The sequence below is a fragment of the Semicossyphus pulcher genome, unplaced genomic scaffold (genome assembly GCF_022749685.1).
Source record: "Semicossyphus pulcher isolate SPU_LCO1_2020_fin unplaced genomic scaffold, fSemPul1.0.p SCAF_6, whole genome shotgun sequence".
Lineage (NCBI taxonomy): Eukaryota > Metazoa > Chordata > Actinopteri > Labriformes > Labridae > Semicossyphus > Semicossyphus pulcher.
This window is the reverse complement of record NW_027211737.1, coordinates 5673068-5693240: the sequence shown is the minus strand read 5'-3', so window position 1 is coordinate 5693240 and position 20173 is coordinate 5673068. Positions and strand designations below refer to the sequence as shown.

At 38.3% G+C, this 20173-nt stretch overlaps 1 protein-coding gene across 3 annotated transcripts in view; it reads right to left on the bottom strand.

Moving 5' to 3' along the window:
- Positions 1-288: 288 nt before the first annotated feature.
- Positions 289-20173, bottom strand: part of slc4a4a (solute carrier family 4 member 4a) — a 58665-nt gene continuing 38780 nt past the window's right edge. For 2 of the 3 annotated variants that reach the window (XM_069682841.1, XM_069682842.1), the window contains exons 12-27: positions 19566-19676; positions 18872-19046; positions 18651-18784; positions 17913-18187; positions 17227-17297; positions 16474-16659; positions 16262-16375; positions 15267-15428; positions 14385-14563; positions 12910-12982; positions 11851-11919; positions 11601-11774; positions 9986-10147; positions 8452-8545; positions 7419-7498; positions 3354-3440 (exon numbers count right to left, since the gene is read on the bottom strand). In XM_069682841.1, the coding sequence (XP_069538942.1) occupies positions 7455-7498; positions 8452-8545; positions 9986-10147; positions 11601-11774; positions 11851-11919; positions 12910-12982; positions 14385-14563; positions 15267-15428; positions 16262-16375; positions 16474-16659; positions 17227-17297; positions 17913-18187; positions 18651-18784; positions 18872-19046; positions 19566-19676 (2023 nt within the window). In that variant the 3' untranslated portion in view covers positions 3354-3440; positions 7419-7454. Of the gene's footprint in view, positions 3441-7418; positions 7499-8451; positions 8546-9985; positions 10148-11600; positions 11775-11850; positions 11920-12909; positions 12983-14384; positions 14564-15266; positions 15429-16261; positions 16376-16473; positions 16660-17226; positions 17298-17912; positions 18188-18650; positions 18785-18871; positions 19047-19565; positions 19677-20173 lie in introns of all 3 variants that reach the window. The other variant, XM_069682843.1, reaches the window with a different exon arrangement.

Genomic DNA, 20173 nt, shown 5'->3' with positions numbered 1-20173 from the left:
CTGTGAAAAAGGCCATTTAAGAGGTCAGAATGACATGTTTGGTGTTTTTGATCAAAATAAGACACTACAGATACATTGATTTTCAAAATAATTGCTCTATATGACAATTTATTATAGTGCGACAAATAATCAAGCAGTTTATATTACTGACATTGTGATAATAAAAATCTATCCATATCCAACAGCATAAGATAATAATACTGACTAATTAAAATACAAAGCTGTTCATCTTTTCTCAGCTCTTACAACATGATTATCCACTGGGATTAAAAAGCAGGGCACACATCATCTGTTTGATCATTCTGTTTATTTTCAATATACATTTCATTTGAAAAATATAAATTCTAAAATAAACCATCTCACCTGTTCTAAAAAGTCACAGAAAGTTAATCAAAAACAAACATAATAAAATCAGTATTCTGAACGCTAAAATTAACACGTTTTTCATTTAATGTAGATTTTTGTCCGACATGCTGACACAGTACGACACTTCACATGTATAATGTCTCAGTCACACCTGTCTCGCTCTCTGCTGCTGACGGCTACAAACACTGATGTGGAGTTTAAATCACACCTACGCTTCAGGTGATAATCTGAAACAAAAACAAACAGCGTGATGGTACAAAATATCTTGTTGCATTTTGGTTCGAGCCGACGTGCCTTCATATATATTTTATCATGTATGTACACGTTTTTCAGAGGAGGAAGGCGGCTCATTATCAAACAGTTTGTTTTATTTCTACAGTGGTGATGAACAGACAGGACCTCCAGCTTTATATTAAATCTGTGACACATTTACACTTAAAAAAGACAAGTGAGAAAGTGAGAAAGTGTGCCTTTAGACTTGTCTTGACAAACAGGAAGTGAATATTAAGTTTGTACAATATTTTTTGTCTCATTTTGTAGCAGCCTGAAGTCCTTCTAAACATAACACTCTCCTGCAGTATGTACACTGAGTCATTGGTCACTGAAACTGTACAAGAAGCAACTTAACGGTAATTTTGCCTAAAAATGTATTTTAAATGTTTCAGCAGTAAATCAAGTTGGTATCCTCTGAAACGAGGATCTCTTTCACAGGAAACTCCCTCTTTGATTTCTTTTCTCAGGACATTTCTTTACATTTACTTGTTGTACTTTACTGTTGTTAACTATATTTTAGACGGGAATGTTGCACTTTGAACTCCATGTAAGTTGTTAGTTACTTTGCAGGTTTTGATTATAAATACAAACTCTATTATTATACTCTTATAGATTAAGCTTGGCAAAAGTATGCAAAATATTTACACCCCACATTTACCCAATGATGGCTTTTTATCATCAAGTAATAATTCATACACGTCATTCTAAAATAGGTCATGTGTCTAAACTTTTAAACTTTTACTACAGTACAAGTTTGACGCAGGGATTTTACTCGTTAAAGGGTATGTATCTGTTTGCTCAAATATCCTCTGACATGGTGTTTCGTGAAACTGAAGCAAACTGTTTTCTTTTCCACGAAACACTGACAGCATGTTACCGATTCTTTGTTGTAATTTAACGAGCCATAAGGGCTTTAAAGAGGAAGAATGAGGCATGAGGAAAAATGGGTCATGACCAGTGGCAAACGTCCTTAGAAGTGTTAGAAGCAGCACAAACAGTGTCAAAAGTAACAGTACTTATAATGCAGAATGGCTGTTATGTGACTATTGAATATTCACTCATCAGTTTTATCACCAAATATATGTAACAGCATTTTAATGTTGTAGTTTGACAAGGAGCACAATTTAAACACTTGATATACTATTTGCAGGTAGTTTAGTACTGCCTCCTTTAATATGTAAAAAGCAGAGTACATGTATTGGAGAAAAAATACAAGACTTCCCTCTGAATTGTATTGGAACAACAGAAATATAAAGCAGCATAAAATAAAGATACTCAAGTAAAATACAATTATATGACAATTGTACAGTACTTGTATTTAACAGTATGCGACACTTGAGCCTCTGTTTTCTCTAGGTGTAATTAAACTTGTATTATTTCGCGCAGAAAAATGAAAGCAAACTTTGTCCCTCTTCCAGTTTAGTTCTCTACAAAAGGACTGTGTCTTGGCCTGTAAGGACAGGAAGAGTGCTAACAGTGACATATAACTCAGTGTACCAACAGTACGGTATGTGAGCGTTATATTAAGATAGATTTTAATTCTGTCAGGCCTGTCATAATGTGATAAAACAGGGTTATTCCAGCAGCAGTTGAGACAAAGAGAAACGACCCTGCTGTGTACGGAAGGTGTCCCACTGCATGGCGTTCACGTGGGTTTGATTCCCTTTATTATTTCGTTACCATAAGAGTTTCAGTCTGGGTCGATCTCTTATAAGCCACTTAGGTAAAGTAGTTTGTGCAGCACAAGCAATCATATGATATGCATTCCTAGTTAGAGTTAAAGTTTGGCTGAGAAATATCAGATGATTATTTATATCTTTACTATTTTCTACCCACAAGGAAACAACAAATGAAGGACATGAGAACAAATGATCAACATACACATACACAAAGTAATCATTAAAAAAAGATAAAGAAACATTTGATTTAATTTAAACAAGTAACAAAAGTTTTGAAGTGAACGCATGAAAGAAAAGTTCAGAAAATTAGAAAGAGAAGGTGAAGCAATCAAAACTGCTTCAAAAAGTGATCAAAATATTTACCTCATCTGCACATACAAATATGCCTTGTTAATTAACTGTTAATTAACTCAAAGTATCTATTTGCACACGTTTCCTTCACGAGCTATAATACAGTGAATCTCTTGAATCATTTGAACTCTACTAGATGACAGAAAATATCAAAACCCCATGCTGCGTCAAAAATCAACATGTTGCATTTGTTCATAATGAGCCTTTAATCTAAAACAAAGAGGTAGAGCTATAAAAAAACATAATTTTCCTGCTACAGGAAAATGTTATTAGAGTAATTCCATGTATATAAAAATTCAGACAGGTGATATTTATATATATTTATATAAAAAAGCAGGAGGGGATTTCATGCGTGATCTGTAGATGAGTGATGCGTGAGAGGAGTTGCATAGAAGAGTAGAAAGGAGTTACATTTATCTGGTGTGTGAGAAAAAATACCAAGAGGATGTTGTGAGGAAGAAAATGGATTTAAAATAGCTTCATTATCAAAAAAAATTTTTTTTCTAAAATGTTGTGTTATACGTTTTCTTCCCTTTTTTCCTGTTCAACCTTTTCAGAGCAAAGTTTTGAAATCATGGAAAGTATTTTAGAGTGAAGAAGAAAATGGTCAATAAAGGAAAGTAAAAAAAGAGAGAGAGTTGTCTTGCAGGTGGTTCGGTGCTCTACAGAGACGTTTCTGATCCTCGGCTCTTCCAGTAGAAGGAGTTATCGTCGTCAGGGTCCATGTCTATTCTAATCTGAGGCACAGACTTCAGCGGACTCATCTCAGGGCTGAAACGCAAAGAGAGGCATTGTTAGAGAATCTTAAACTAAAGAAATACATCAACATTTCAGGAAATACACTTATTCATGAGACAATACTTAATGCCTTTGTGCAGATGTTGCAAATGTAATGAAAACGTAGCTGGAGCCAGCAGCTGGTTAGCTTAGCATAGCATAAAGATTATAAATGGAGTTCAGAAACAGAAGGTGTAATTCACCTCTAGGTAATGTTCGTATCTCATACTATCTTGCTCGTTTTAACTCTAAAAGCTCCCGGCTTTACAGTATTTAAGCGCCAGACTATTTTTTTGACCGGGACCGGGACGTTTGCAAATCCAAAGCAAAAGGAAACCTCTAATCGTCCTACAGGAAATTGTTGCATTACTCCCCGAAAAACCACAGAATGTTTATATTTTTTGTTTGGATTAGATTAATATAAAGATACACATAATCATCAATAACTAGGTGCTAAGAAACAGCATGTTGGCTCTTTATTAGTCAATATAAAGCACTTATTCATGCCTTCAGGGCCTGTGTCCACTAACGCCGTTTTTGACTCTAGCAGTGCCCACGACCTCAACTTCAGAGCGCTTCTCACCGGCGCTTACTCTTGTTAGGTTACAGACGTTGTCTGGCACTTCCACTTCCCTTGGTAGTGACCTGTTTTAAATCGCTCTGCATGCTTATTATTTGCTTTTATTCAAGGACAAAGAAAACATGGAATGGTGAAATGGAAAGGAATCGTGTCCTGGCGTTAGCAGCAGCTCTACACCTGGAAATTGTACCCTCAAAAAACTGAAAGGATTATCTTCTCCTCCGCCATTGTTGTTGACAAAGTTGATATCGTATGTCCCGCCCCTTCTTGATTTTGATTGGTCGGTGAGGGAGAAGCGACATTGCGCGCAGCGGTGTTCCAAAAGTTTAACCATTTTCAACTGAGAGCCAGTGACACAGAACAGCTGACACAGAGGGCGTTTTTGCGCTGAGGACGCTGAGTGCTGAAAATGCTGAACTACAATGAGGACAATTTCATACATGAATGTTAAACATAGCACCATAATACTGCGCATCATTTAAATCATACAACAAGGCAGTAATAAGGAGGTTTTTAAGAGAAAAGCCTTTTTGAATTGGCTGTTGGTAAATAAAGTAATGAAGAATAATGAGGTGTTTACAGTCTTAAAGCTGAGCTGATCCCTCAGAGACATTTCTTTAGAAGATTTAGTCTCATAGATTGAGTTGTTTTGATATCAAAATACTAATTTTGTGGCTTGCCGTATGAAAGAGTTAAAAACATTACTCTGTTCTCTACAACATTTCTGTTTTGGACTATCGAGGCACCGTTTTGTTCGATGGCTCGTGAGGTCATCTCAGTTCAAAGCAATTTGGCTTCAGTCTTAGTGGAGACAGGATTAGTTTGTAATGTCATCACTGCCGGAGCATCACTGCGATTCATGCGCTGTCAGATGTTAGTGACTAATGGACACGTGACCAGACAACTGAAATGCCCGAGGTCCTTAAAGCAACACGAGATCAAATGGCTTCAGTCTGATATCATGAGAAGTTTTTCCTGTCGTTTCATTTCCAGTCATGGGAGGAGATAAAGTCGGTTGTTGTTTGAAGAAATAATTGAGTTAAAGTAAGCGTTCATTTTCTTTTGAACAGTAGAGGATGCATTTTCACATTGACAGCTGAAATGTTTTCAGTTTGTCACCAGTAATTTGACCAAATGCCAACCCTGCTGTCTGATCTGAACAGTTGGAAACCAATTAGGAAAAGGAAATCCTTTAGTTTGTTATTTGGCATCACAGATGTGCCCAGATCACAGCTACTCTTCACACTTTGACCCAAACACTAATCCTCTTCCGTTGGCGCTGTCATGAGAGTCGTAGATCAGGCTGGCTGAGGCAGTAAGGAATTGTGACCCTATGCATACCACCCGTCGATGCTGTGGGGCGTGGGCATGATTTGTTAAACCTAATCTCTTCCTGGGCATCATAATCATTGCTCTAAATATCTGCCCAAATAAACACGGCCTGTTCTTCCTCTTAAAGACTGATTGTTTCCTCTAAAGCTCAAATCATTGAAGCACTGTGCGTATTTATTACGCAACACCAGCTCGCCTTGATCTAGTCAGCACTTCATTTGGTAATTCAACATCCAGATGGCTGTTCAACATGAGCCTGGTTCTGCTCAAGGCTGCAAAAGGAAGTTTTTACTGCCACTGTTGCCAAATGTTGCTAAGTCCTGCTCATGGTGGATTCATGATGGGTCCCTGTCTCTAAATAACAAAGAGTACGGTCTAGACCTGCTGTTTTTCTAGATATTTCTGGAAAAAGCCACCGTCAGTCAAAGCTGGTGTTCTCTGTAATCAATAGAAGCAATAATATTTGAAATTGGCGCCATTGCTGTGGAGAAAGTTGTACAAAAAGCTTGTGGTTTCGCCCATTCTACATTCCTACAACACCCAGCGTGCATTGCACCCCTCCCTCTGAAAGGAACGGCCCAGTGAGAATACGACCGTTTTGCTGCAGGCAACGGCTCAGAGCGGTACAGAACTCTACGACTATATTATACGACGAGAATATACCGTTGGATCGTCTATAAAATCTTCAGGTCTGCAGTCTGCATTTCAAACCTGACGATTTTGAACGAGACATGACATCGGAGGCGGGCGTCCTAGATTGAGGAAGTGTAGTTTAGCGAGCTCCCTGGCCTCCGTCAGATGATGCATTATACTTAGTCTGGCAGAGGTTTTCCAGGGCTCATTGGAGAAGCAGATATTGTCCTCCAAAGGCACAGAGGGAAACAGAATTTTTTTTATACCATAATGGCGTTAGCTCCCCGTAATAGCACGATAGGACTGAGGTTGACAATCTGTGAAGTGGCCCTGTAAGATAACTTTGGTTAAGATTTGGCGCTATATAAATAAAAACTGATTGATGCTACGCGCTTCTCATCTGAAGGTTTGTAAACAAGATTACATTCATCATAAAATAGAAATGTAGGGGTCTTTTAGTGGCCTGTGTTCTAAGATAGTTGTCTCGACCCCAACCCGTAACAGGGACCTTTGTTGCAGCCTTGCATGTCAACCCCCCTGCTTTCCTCTCAGCTTCCACTATTTCATATAGATAAGCCCAAATACACAAGCGTAACAGATTGTCAAATTTAGGCAGAGCTGTCATGGACAAATATTGAACAAAGCAAAAGCACAACAGTTTTTGTGACTAAGTAACATAAAGTAGCTTTAATACATATTTATATGATATCAGTGATATAATATGAAAGGTTCGTGATGGCCCTACAGTAAGCAATCAGCTGTTTCTGTTCGCTCTCGCTGTTCTCATGATACCGTTTAGGGACAAAAGCTCCAAAAAATTACTGTTCATCACCTGCTCAAAACAAAACAATGAGCGATTAGTTTGAGACTATAGTGGAGCATTTAGCAGCTAAAGAGCCACGTATTTTTGTCAGGATTTGGTAGAGACCAAAACTAGAGAATAAAAGAGTGATTATTGGATCATTCATCAGGAGGCCAGAAAAAACGTCTCCAATAAAAGCTTATAATGACTTAAACAATACGTAAATGTCGTGTTTAATTCTGTTTCTCCCAAGTGGCCAAACATATTATTTTATTTTTTATTTAATGTCCACAAATGACACAAGACCTAAGAGGAGTCATCTGAGCTGATAAATGGTGCCTCTGATAGCAAATGAGAAATGCAGTTTAACCTTACAGTAGATAAGTTAATTAGCCCAGATGACCTTTAAAGTTCAGACTAGCATCAAATTTTAGCTTGTTAGCTCGCCTTCTGACCTTTTGCGACCTTTGATGCAACAGTCATGGATAAATTCAAAAAGGAAACCAGCGCTAGCTATATTTAGTTTTGTTCCCTATTTACAGTCAAGTTGCATTCAAGAGTCTCTGGCTCTGACTGCACACGTTTTCCCCTCCACGGTCCTCAATAAAAATAAATAAAATCTCACCTGGACAAGCAGTTAGCCTGGTAGTAGCGGAGCTGCTCAGCACGATGTGTGTCGTTCAAGGAATGATTGGGACTTCTCTCCTTTGGAAGAAAAATACAAACAGCCATTAGCTTGCCTGTGTCTAAGCTAATATGTTAGATAATCATTTAAAATGCAATCAGAGTAGCATCTGATTTCAAGGACAAAGACTTTCAACCAGAGAGAAGAAGAAAGTTAGTAAGATGAGCTGCTACAAGTGTTTGGATGGATTGACAACCTTCATACCTCATGTGCAGCATCTATTAAATCATCGATTTTATGTCACTTAACCTCTTAAATTTAGCACAAAAGGTAAAAACAAAGAAGTAGTTTCTAAACCAAATAAAAAAAGGCATTATAACCAGTGCAGTTATTGATTTATGTTTGTCTTTTATGCAACAAAAGGCGCAGCATCCCATGCAAGGGATGAAAGGAAACCAGGTTTTGGCGGGAACACTTTATTTTATCATTAAACAATTTATAGAGTCCAACAGCTACAAAGTTTAGAGTATTTGTATAATATGACCGTAACCTAATCTACATAAAAACATATTTAGGTAAAGATCAGATATAGGTGTACTAATTATGTTAATGATACAGGCTCTTTCAGTCAAAATTAAAAAAAAAAAAGTAAACTAAATCCACAATCTCAACTATAAATGTTTAGTTGGTAAGTCTGGAAATGTACATTTTAGAAGGTCAAGCAAGCGACAATTCAGAGGCAAAAAGACGCAACATGTAAACTAACAGGAGCACACCATAATCCAAGACAAAAGGAGAAAAAGTGAGTTAATTTCATGCAGATTTTGTAACACAAGAAACAGAAAGGCAAAGAAGAAAAAGAAAAGTTAACTTCATGCAACGAGTGAAAGAAAAACAGAAAACAACTTCGACTGTTAGTAACAGAAGAAGTCATCAGACACTGGATGAGGGAGCAGAGCAGGAGTCGAGCAGGAGTCAGGCAAGATCAAGAAGAAGAAGCATTGTTCCTCCGGTGCTTCAGGGGTCTACTCACTGTCAGAGGCCTTATCACCTAAGAAGGGCTCCTGCTCCATCATGTCCATTGGGATTTTAATGCTGGGAACATTCTCATTGTAAGGATAGTCAGACTGTTGAAAGATAGGAAACACATCCTGAGACGTGACCTCCAGGGGTGGAGTTAGCATCAGCGCACACACACCTGCATTCATATTACTAAACCTGGGATTACCTTTACTCTGTCCTTCAAGAATCCACTGAAAAATACAAACTATTGATTTCAGATTGTGAAAGGCTTATTTTACTTGGTCTACGTAGAGACCGTTTCTAACATGGATACTGTTTTGGCAGTTTTTAACCCATGGTAAAGTAAAGGCTTCAAAGATGGCGTTAACAGTGTTTAAGTATGGTTAAAGGTATAATAAGTAGGATTTTCCTAGAAAAAAAATAAAAAATGATTGGCCTCTATACGTGTGTGTTGTTGAGTGTGTGTGCAGACCCTTGTGAGACCCTTCCCTCTGCATCTATTTTGTTGTTTTGCTTTGCTCGGGACGTTTTCAGGAGGGGTGCTGTTGTGGTTCCCCGAGCCAATCACAGCGTACAGGTGAGTGTGGGAGTGGTTCAAATTAGCAACTGGGCCCCATTCAGACCGGCGAACATGGCGAAAGAGCGATGCAGAGTTGGCCTTCTTTCTGTTGGACAGGTAGCTGCCTAAAACCGGTTAGGACAAGCTAACCGGTGGTTAGCGTGCTATCTTGAAGGTAACCGACGGTTAGCATGCTAGTGCAATGGTAAACGTGATGCTGTTGGTGTTGGCTCGGCGGGGTGGGCCTGTTCTCGCACGTGAGTGAGAGTGAGCTTCTGGTGACGAAGAGACCAGGAGGAGGGGCCCAGTTTGAATGTGTTGTTGACAATATGCAAGGAAAATCCTACTTATTATACCTTTAACGTTTTGAACATGTGAGCACATGGTTTACGATGTGAATGTTGCTAACAAGTGGCTAATTCTAAGAATGTTTCCGAAAATGTGTCCAAACCTACCAAATCCACCCAAAAAAAAAAATGCAATGATCAGAAATGATTTTCAAAAACTAGATCTGATCTGAAAAAACTTGAGGATAAATAGACCTGATCTTAAAATGCAGGGAAAGCACCAACACTAATGAGAACACAGCCTGGATCCACTCGATCAGCAGGCGAGAACTAGTTACTACAACCTGACTGGATTCTAAAGACATCTGAACCGAAAGTGCTGGAGAGGAAGGATATAAACACTCATACAGAAACATTCTTGTGTCTCATGTGACTGAGCCTCTTTCTGACTTTCAGTCACCCAAACACAATTCAAAATAATCAATGAAAATGAAGGATGCATTAAAAGAGATGACATCGGAAATTAAAACTAAGGTACATGCTGCAACAAGAAAGCAAACAGGGAGGTGGTAGCAGTGCTGGTGGTCAGTGGTGAGGTTGACTGACTTGGGGCTGGGCTGTGATGTAAAATAAATGATAAGAAACTAAATTAAAAAAAAGGCATTTGTTTTTGCAAAGAAAGAGGTAAAGATACTTACATCTTCAGCGTCGCTGTCTATGCTCCCTCGTTTTTTCTTCTTCTTCTTCTCGTCCTCTTTCTTCTTCTTGTCCTTCTCTGGGATGACGTCGTCCAGGAAGCTGAGGTCGTGCTGTGAGAACATGTAGTCCATCGCTTTTCTGACAGCTACCAGAGCCAGGATCTAAAAGCAGAAGAGCAAGAGTAGTAAGAGTGGTGTGTGAGAGAATTTTTGACAGGTGTAATTAAAATTCAGTCTGCTATGTGAAGCCCCTCACATTAAATACTGTAAACATTAAAAATATGGGCTCATGTTGTAATAAAATATCATATAGGAAACAAGACTTTGATACACAACTATAAATACTTTATTTTAAATCTTCAATATTGCAAAAGTGACAAAAAAGGAAAAAACTTGTATGGCAAATAACATATCCACTTAATAAACTTGATACTTAGAAAACAATCAAACCTTTTGGTTGATTTATCGAAAGGCAGCTTAAAACAAATGAAACACATCTTGACCTATTCGATCCATAATCTTTATACACTGGTAACCTTTTAAATTCATAGAGCAATGTGAGGTAGAGTTTGTGTAATTATTGTTTTATGATAGCAAGATTCTGGTAAAGAATAAAGTACTTCAATGAATAATAATATACTTAAAATTAAGCATAATTAAGTACAGTTACAAGTAAAATAACTGTTATTTTAATGTGTCTTTGAATCACAAAGTTTGTATCATTTTCAAAATTGTAAACATATTTTAATTTAATTATTTATCAGAGCCTCTCCTTCCTCCTGAAACGAACAAGCTGTTTTGCGGCCACACAGCCGCACTGCACTGTCACTCCCAAGTTGTAGAAACCATGGCTGCCCTAGGATCGGTTATTCGGCCTTATATGTAAGAGCCAGAATGGCAAGTTGAAATCTTGACAACGACTTGACTCCAAGCTCGTGCAAGAAAGCAGCCTGAGGTGAATGACGGTGAAGGTTCTACATTTTTAAAAATGTAATTCTGGAAAAACACAGAATTATGCAGTTTTCACTTTTCCACTGTGAACAAGAAACACCCAAACATGTGAAACACATGCAAAATATGAGAACATCCATTTAAAAGATACGGCCCCTTTAAGTGCTGGATAAGTGACCCTGAACCGCAGTTATGTAAAACAGCGCCACAGTCGTCACTGGTTTATCACTCATTTAAACAATACTCTGAGTACGAATGATAAGCCTCATTTATATGTCACAGTGGTTTGTTGTTGCCATAATTAAGTCTGAACATGTCAACCTGACTGCAGTTTTATCTGTGCACTTTTTCCTCTCTTCCTTAGAGAAGTTCTTGTTTTGGTTGACTGACAGAAAACTGCTTATCTATTGAAGTTGGATTGAATGTTATACATGCACACATGAATGATCTGTTCTATTGTCATATCATTATGAAATTATTATACTTTAAGTTGATTTAGTTTATATTATTTTAATTTTAAGGACTAAACTGTTCAAACAAATACAACGATGTAAATAGTGACTGAATGCTGTTAACTTTTCAGCAGCATCAAATCTACATTCTCAAAAGATAAACAGAAGCACATAACATCAGCAATTTACAGCCAGAACAAAATGTCTCTTACCATGACAGGGAAAATAATAGCAGCAACAGTGGACTTGAGGATCCAGAGCAGAGCCAAGCAAAGGATCTGGATGAAGGTGAAGAGGTGGACCTTCCTGAGCGGGACATGTCGCAGGTAAATCAAGTCCGGCTGGTGCTTTGCTGGCATCAGGAGCAGCTTGAGACGATCCATAAACTACACACACAAAGACATATAATTACAGGATGCACTTCAATGTTGGAGGTCAGTCTCTAAGAATAAGAACATTTACCTGCACTCCATTGAGAGAGGCGACTCCCATATAGAGGAAGACTCCATACAGCACGGGCATGGGGATAAACTGGGTAACACACAGAGAAAAATAAACAAGTCCACATTAATGTAAAGTAACATTTTAAACATGTCTGTATTATGTAACATTTAGCATTCACTTATTATATCAAGTTCTTTCTGAAAATACAAAAAGCAGCCATTCCAGCTGTGCTTAAGTAAAAGCTGCTTCAAACTTATTTATTCATAGCTCATATGATGCTCTGTTGTCATTTTAATTTAACCTCATAACAAAACCTGGAAAATCCGAAAAGGCTTTTATTGTTGGACAACAATAAAGTCAGAGTACGTCAGATAAAAGGTTCCTCAATAACTGTTTTGATAATATCAACGTTCTGTCAAGGCAGTTACCCATCAAGGACGAATACAATCACTCAAAACTTTTCTTGATAAAATCTTCAAATCTGTGAATGAAATTTAAGTAGCTACAGATGAAGGTCAGTGAGGCTGTGACAGTCTCAGATAATCCCTGCCACTATAGAAGTTAATCTGTACTCAGGTTTCCTGCATGACCAACCTATGACGTCCGCACAAATGGACTGCAGGATAGCAGCACTGGATAATAAAGTTTACAGGTTTGTTGATTGACACAACAATAACAGCTTATTTATCTCATCGTAAGACCATTACTATAAGAGAATCCAAAGCATAAACCATTAGTGACAGTAAGAGGAAATCTCGACTCATTTTTTCTTTTATGTTTTTTTCACAATAAAACATTTTTCCTCCTCAATGCAGTGCAACAACATTTAATCGTTATAAATAGTTATTTCAGCAATTGCATTTTCATTTCAATTTGAGGATTGTTTTTGATTTAACTCTATTTATATTAACATGACAGCTTTCACTCTGTATTATAAAGCACTTAAGTCAGTGTCAGAGAAAATCTGTAGGTTGGTATATCACAGAGTCTGGCAACATACAAGTAATTTTGTAAAGATTAAACTAGAGACTAAAAAACAAACAGATACAAATCACAGGAAAATCTCTGCTTAATTACCTTTAAAATGGGAGACATAAATACAGACAGTCCTGTCAGGATGAACACAGCCACACCAGTGACCCTCTGCTCCCTGCAAAAAAATAATAACAGGGAGAGGAAAAAACAATTATCGCAACTGACATTTTAAGCATGTATTACCTACAATAAGTAAACCCCAAGAAAGTCTGAATAATGATGTTGATTATTTGGATATCAAGTGTATCAAGTCAAAGCAAAGACAAGCCAGGCATTTGTATACAACATTTTTAGAAGTTCACAGTCAGTGCAGATGTTCCAGTCACATGCAAGACAAGAGTTTGTTAGTTCAGCTTACAGCTGACACATCAGGAGGCTCTGGAGGACATCACCAAACAGACCCCAAAACAAGCAGAAAAAGCTCTAAAAACAGGACCAGTGTCTTTACTGTCTGCTAATTAACACAAAAGACAAAACATGGAACATAATGTACAAAAACATATTATGATACTGCTAGTTATGACATGGAGCTGCTCATAGCAGCGGAGAGAATGTTTGCTTAAAAGCTCAAGAGGATAGAAAGACGAGATTATCTGATATTTTTTTAAGTATTGCTCCAGAGATGAAAATAATACTTTGATTGCATGGAGGTGTTGTAAACACCTCACATGCCCTGCGAAGTTAACCTGCCATTGTGAACATTTGAGACAAAAATAACAGTATTCAACAAATCCGGATTATCAATCCAACTGTAATCTACTGTTTAAATGTTTTTCGAATTTGGCTTAACTCACAATCCAAATCAGCTTAGAACAGTTCAGGTCATTTACCTGTAACAAGAGAGCTCTGCAGGGTTTGTGGTCCAGCGTGTATGTTTGTGAATTAGTTCTTAATGCATCTTAAAACCACACAAACAAATTACACTACAACTTTGTCATTCTTCATCAAAATCAGTCCATATAATATTTTGAAAAAGTCACAAAGGGGTACATTGGTGTTTTCTGCTTTCTAGTAGCATAAGTTGCCAAATTATAACTGCAAACATACTTTAGAGAACAGGTGGTACACAGAACATCGCTGAGCCAGTCTGTGAATTTGTTGGCATCTCACCTACAGGTGGTGCTAAAACAACAGGGTTCATTTTATTTACTAGGAATCAGTCTACAGAAATCTCCTACATCCCCAATTTTACATCATAGTACATAACTACATTTATTTTGTTTTGGTTTTGTACATTTTTGAAACTTATTGCCTTGTTTTCCTTATATTTACTCTTATTATTAACTTGATGTCAGTGTAAATGAGGGTCTCCCATCAGTGATCTTCATACACTCCTAGCTCCTACATATTTCCTGGCAGGATTTAGGTGTATTCTGTAGAACTTAATGAAAGACCATCATGCTAATGTCAGCTTTTACTGTATATTGTGTATATTGATGTGGATCAATTTGCATATAAAGCATTAAAGACATTTCTATTGAATATATGCACTCTCAAACATATTGTCCCAGTCTCACCTCACACCCAGGAACTTTGGCTGCTCTCCGGGAGCCGAGGTTTCCGTTTCCATCTTCAGACTGTCGATGTGAGCGATAGAAATGACAGTGGCGGCCACGTACCACGGCAGACCCATGAAGGAGCAAATGATCAGCAGGACGGCCACCCAGAACAGATCCAGATGGTAACCTGCCCCTTTCTGGTACAGACAATAGACATGGGGTCAAAGGTCAGTATGTGCATGCTTAGATATAAACATTATGAAGAGCATGGCTGCAGACACAGGGAAGTTGAACACACAGAAAACAGCTCTTACATTGTTTCATCATGTTATTTCCTGATTAACAGAGCAGCAGAGGAGCTTTTGGGCTGCTACAAAGTTCTTCGAAATGATTTGTCGGTTATCTTTGTTGCACTGCTGAAATCAAATAAATGATCGCTCAACTTCAGCTGTGGCTCTCTGAACATCTCGTGTAGTTGCTCTTTGAACTGAACTGTGTTCACTCACTGCCATGAAACATCTCTCACTCGCATGAGAAGAATGACAACAATATTTAACTACAGTGTGAAGGTAGCCAGTGTCCTGTACAAGCTGCAGTTTGTTGTGAGGAAACGCAGGAAAATTCTGACTTCACATAAATCAGGAGGGAAAGATGAAGCCTCACTCTTCAAGTAAAACTTATTTTGTTTGTCTCTTTGTCAGTGTTCTGTTGCAAAATCCTGCACTAGATTCTGTTGATTTTCTGAGAACTGCCAGTGGTTGTAAGACTAATCCTGCGTTCTGTAATTTGTACAACAAGAACTCAACCATCTCCTGCCTCACATACATTATTAAGCATTAGTGATGTGTAGCATTTCACAACTTTTACCTCCTGGTTCAGATTATATAGTTTCTTATTTACCTTTAGCTTGTGCTCCTTCCTGTTGACGATCACAGCAGTAATTTGTTGGTCCATGAAGACCAGTATGGTGACCAGCAGGGCAGGAAGAGCTGAGGCAATGTACACCCACCAGGGGTTTCCTCCAAATGGGGGCACGAACCAGCCTCTGTGAGGACTTGTTGGCTATGATGGAGGTAGACAGAAGCTTCAACATGTCAGTGAACTAAACAGAGTGATATAAGCACTCACAAGAAAAGAAATCATTTTAGGGGCTCCAGAAATATGTTTGCTGATAAAAACAAAGCAATTGCTTGTGTCTTTACACAGAATGTATATAAGTAGTGGACATAGCCTCTTGGTTTTAAAATTGAAGGCAAAGTTTAACTGCCTTAACCTTTTATATTTCTTAAAGCCAGCAGGGGGCGACTCGATGCGTCAGATTGCATGATACCAGATGGGAAAATGAGCCTCCTCTGTATTTGATTTACTACTTCAGGAAAGATTTTCCTGATTACTTTATGGTCTGACTCTCTAGTTTCCAGTCTTCTTCAACACAGCATGATGGTCATTTTGTAAATTATGTTCCAATTTAGAGCAAGAAGATAAAGCTGCGTATGCTCCAGCGCAGGGCTACCTGTGATTTACAAGTGGCTACGTCAGTGACCTGTTAATCAGGATAGAGGCGTGCTCTAGTTTAGCCTCATGATGAACTTGAGGATTTAAAACAGTAGTCCACAAACCAACGAGTGATGTCACATGTTCTCATATACAGTATAGTCTTCTGCTATGTCCAGCTCAGAAACTATATATCATTTTACAGTTGTGTGCGGCTTTGTGCCTTTAAAACAGCCCTTGCTTTTGATTAATGGCACAAGAGTTGGAAATCAGGTTACACTGTAGTAATATAAAGTTTGCTTATTAGAAACTTACTGTGTTTTATGATGAAACAAACCAAAAGAAAATACAAGTGAATTGTGCATTCGGCATAAGAACACATGAAGCAGGGAGAGCCTCACCTTAAATTCAGTTGGCACGATGAGTTTAGGAGTATCGACTCCTACGAGCATATCAACTCCACAGAAGATGAGGATGGCCAGGATGATGGCAAAGTCACTGATGAGTTTCCTCACCTGGGGGAAAGTTATCACAAGCGCTTCTTCAAACATTTTTTTTTTTTACAGATGAAGTGTCAGGTTGAATAAGTTTAGCTGGGCTGAAGATAACTCACAGTGGTGGGAAAGAACGGGCTGGTCTTGAACTTCTTCAGACACATGGAGCAGGTGTACGTGCCAAAGAACAAGATGAAGGACATGAGGGTGATGTCTGGGACAAACTCGCAGGACTTCCCCACCAGCTCTCCTTTGTACTTTACGCACTCTGTCTTTGTGAGGGACGACCATGTGGCGTTCATGGGCTGCACAGAAAACATGAGAATCATGACTATAAAGAATGACTATAAAGAAACAATTAATTTGTGAAAATGAGTGTCCCACAAAGATGAGACAAATACAACAGAGAGCCTTCAGATAAAGTATTCTTATGTAACAAATGTTTTACCTAACAGGCTGAGAAGAGCTGACATATATCTGTATCAGGGTTTGAGTGTTTTGGAGTAAAGAGTGTCACAGTAACCTCAAACTAAAAACAATGTCCTCATCAGATGGCTCTTCTGTCTCTGTCACACTGTTGAGCTGACAAACAAAACACAACTGTCTGTCTCATTGCTCCCTTTATCTCTCCGCTCGTGGCTGGTATGTGATTTGTGGCACTACTCCAAAAGGTCTTTTAAAGATTGACGGACCAAAGACCTTCAGTTTGAACACTGCTTAAAGTAAATCTGTAATGTATATACAGCCTGCCTCAGTATAACAGAGCTGTGGCTGAGACAGCATATAGTATCATAGAGGAGCTAACACATCGTAAAACATCTGTAAGAACTATTTTTCATTCGGGACAGCCATAAGAAGAAGGAAACACTCACCAGATCAGTGTTGTTCCAGTACCAGACTGAAGTACCTTCTAAAGGATCCCCCACTATTTCTGAACTGTTCTCTGCAAAGACAACAAAACAAGACTTCCTCTCAGGCATTTTATCACATCTGAACTCAAATCTAAGTTGACACATTTGGCTGAACGCTCAGTAACCTAAGTTGTACTGTTTTTGGGCTTATTTGCATTCAGGCTTTGTCATGCTTTGAGTTTAATGCTAATGTGCTAATGCATCTAGCAGGAATGCTTACTCAGTATATTAACAGCATATTGCTATCCCATCATAATTATAGCTGTTCTGGCAACATGCTCACATTTTGCATGTTAGCAAATCCTAGCCCAAGTTTCATGACAATCCAACTAGTTCTCCCTCATTTCCTGTTGTCTTGCTACTTCTCTACTCTAATTAAACTGGGCCTGCAAAAATGCCATGTCTAAAGGTTGTATTGAATTAGAGAAGTAGGATGATGTTTCATTGGTACCCTTACCGATACCTTCAACTTCTACAAATAGAAATATCTGAAAATATTAAACTTGAATAGTTTCTTTCTCGCCAATCTAATGAAAATAATGTCAAAACCAGCAAAAGCCAATAAGTTAATCAATAGTGACGTGCCTTATTGACGTCCATGAATAAACACACTTTGCTCACCACCTCAAATTCAAACAACTTCTCACCTAGGACAGTGGGGGCCATACAGAGGCAGTCATACTGCGTGACGTACTCCATCCTAAAGTCGGAGTTGATGGGATAGTGGTGAGCTAGTTTGAGCATTTTCTTAAAGGCATCATAGATGAAGATGAAGCTGATGAGACAGGAGAAGCCCTCCTCAGTGAACCGTGTGAAGTACTGAACCAGGAAGCTGGCGTCAGTGGCCACAAGCACCAGGCAGAAGAACGCCGACCACAGGCCGATCCACAGCCGGAACTCCAGGTAGTCAAAGTCATTATCTCTGTTTGGAAAAAGAAAAACCTATAACAAATATTCAAAACATCCTAAAATCTATTTGATGTTTTAAATGACACAAAATTGGGAACACTGTTAGGAATAAACAACACATTTTGAGAATGAATCTGTAATATTTAGTTATGAGAATAAAGCTGCAATTTTGGGGAGAAAAGTCAGTGTTTTAAGAATGCTTACAAAGATGACAGTCACATCTCAGCTGCTTATTGTGCTTAAGTATTAAATCTTGAAATTATAAATCGTTGTTTTCTCAAAATATGTGAAGTTTAAAGATGCAAAAAGATTTTAAATGTCAATTTTAACATTTGCCTCAACAATGGGCCTGTTAATCTTTTTTTATGTAAATATTATTCATACTTTGGAAAGATATAATTCAAGCATGTTTGTTGCTTTTTGAAAAAGGGATTATTCTGTGATTATTTATATATATTATATAATGGAGTACGTGCCTGCTGAAATTGAAGAGCAGCCGTTCAAACACTAAAACAGGACCAGTGCTGCTGAGGATGGTGAGAGGCTGGCCAGCCAGCAGACAGAAAACCCCACCTGTGATCGCTGTACCCAGAAAACTCTCCAACACACCCTGCACACATGGAGGGGAGAAGTTAGGGAAGAATTCTGAACATAAACACTTTTACAAACTGCTAAAAGGATCCAATCTCAGTCTGACCTGCATGTTTTCTGTTGCGTCCCCCAGCAGACCCCCAAAGGTGATGGCATTTGTCACAGTTCCCAGGTAAATAAACAAAATGGCCGACAAGGCCTGAATGTGAAATGCATCGGTGAAGTCACTGACAAAGAAAGGCGCTTTTCTTTTTATGTCAAGTAGGAGACCCCCACAGAACCTGGAAACAGAAACACAACATGTTTTGTTTTCCACAATTTGGAATACTAAACACGACACTAACAACATCTTGAGTATGTATTTACAGTATTAGAGACTGCCTTAAGTTTACAAAAGGTGACAGCACTGTAACATCAAGTTACCAGCAGGATGTTGGCAAATATTTATAGATATGTTCAGATATCAGACAGCAGTAATTATTGTTTTGGCATGTTTTACATCTTTCTCTTGATATCTGTAAGGCTGCAGTCAAGCCTGGAATCATGCTGCACTTTGGTTTGTACAATACTTTTAAAGTCATTTGAGAATTGAGTGTTTCAGATACCTGTATTTGCATTACAGGATGTGCTTGAGAGAAATACAATGTTTGAATAAGGTTCCATTATAACTCCAATATACATAGATTATGCAATGCTTCAAGTCTAGTTTAATGTTGGATGTCACATACAGTAAACAGTGATATTAAAATAATAATAATAAATCAATATAATAATATTTGGTTTTGTTCATGCTTTCATACCTTCCACTCTTCTTCAGCTCGTCCCCTACAGCGTGCCCCCCTCCTCCATGACCCCCATCATGAGGCATGTCTCCGTTCATCTGAGAGTCGCCTCCTGCATACATGTTTTTCCTAAAATAAACACAATTTTCTTCAGTCTGACCGGTTCCTCGCCTCTGGTCAACAATATTTTACACATTTGAACACCTCAAATATATCCTATTGTTGACACAGCATGCAGGTTTCTAGCATTGCAATGGCTTCTATTTTTGTGCTGTCAATCAGACAATGTGGATGTGTGTTATGTAATTAAATAACTGATTGATCAGCGCTCACATGAATAAGTAAAATGTTCCTGCTTTGCTGAGTATAACTGTCTTTAAATAAAACCACCGCTGCTCTTTCATAATTCAACACTGGACACAGTTCAGTGCATTTTGCAAGTGCCACTCTTATATGACATTATGTAGTTACTGCACACGCAGCACTGAGAACAGGTGGGATCTTAAATGTTTAATGACAGACAGGATTCACTCTCATTTACTCAGTTTACATTTCTTTTCACCATAATATTGCTCTTAAATGTACTCTTGTACTGATCGTATCAAACATGTTTGTTGAATCCTGCT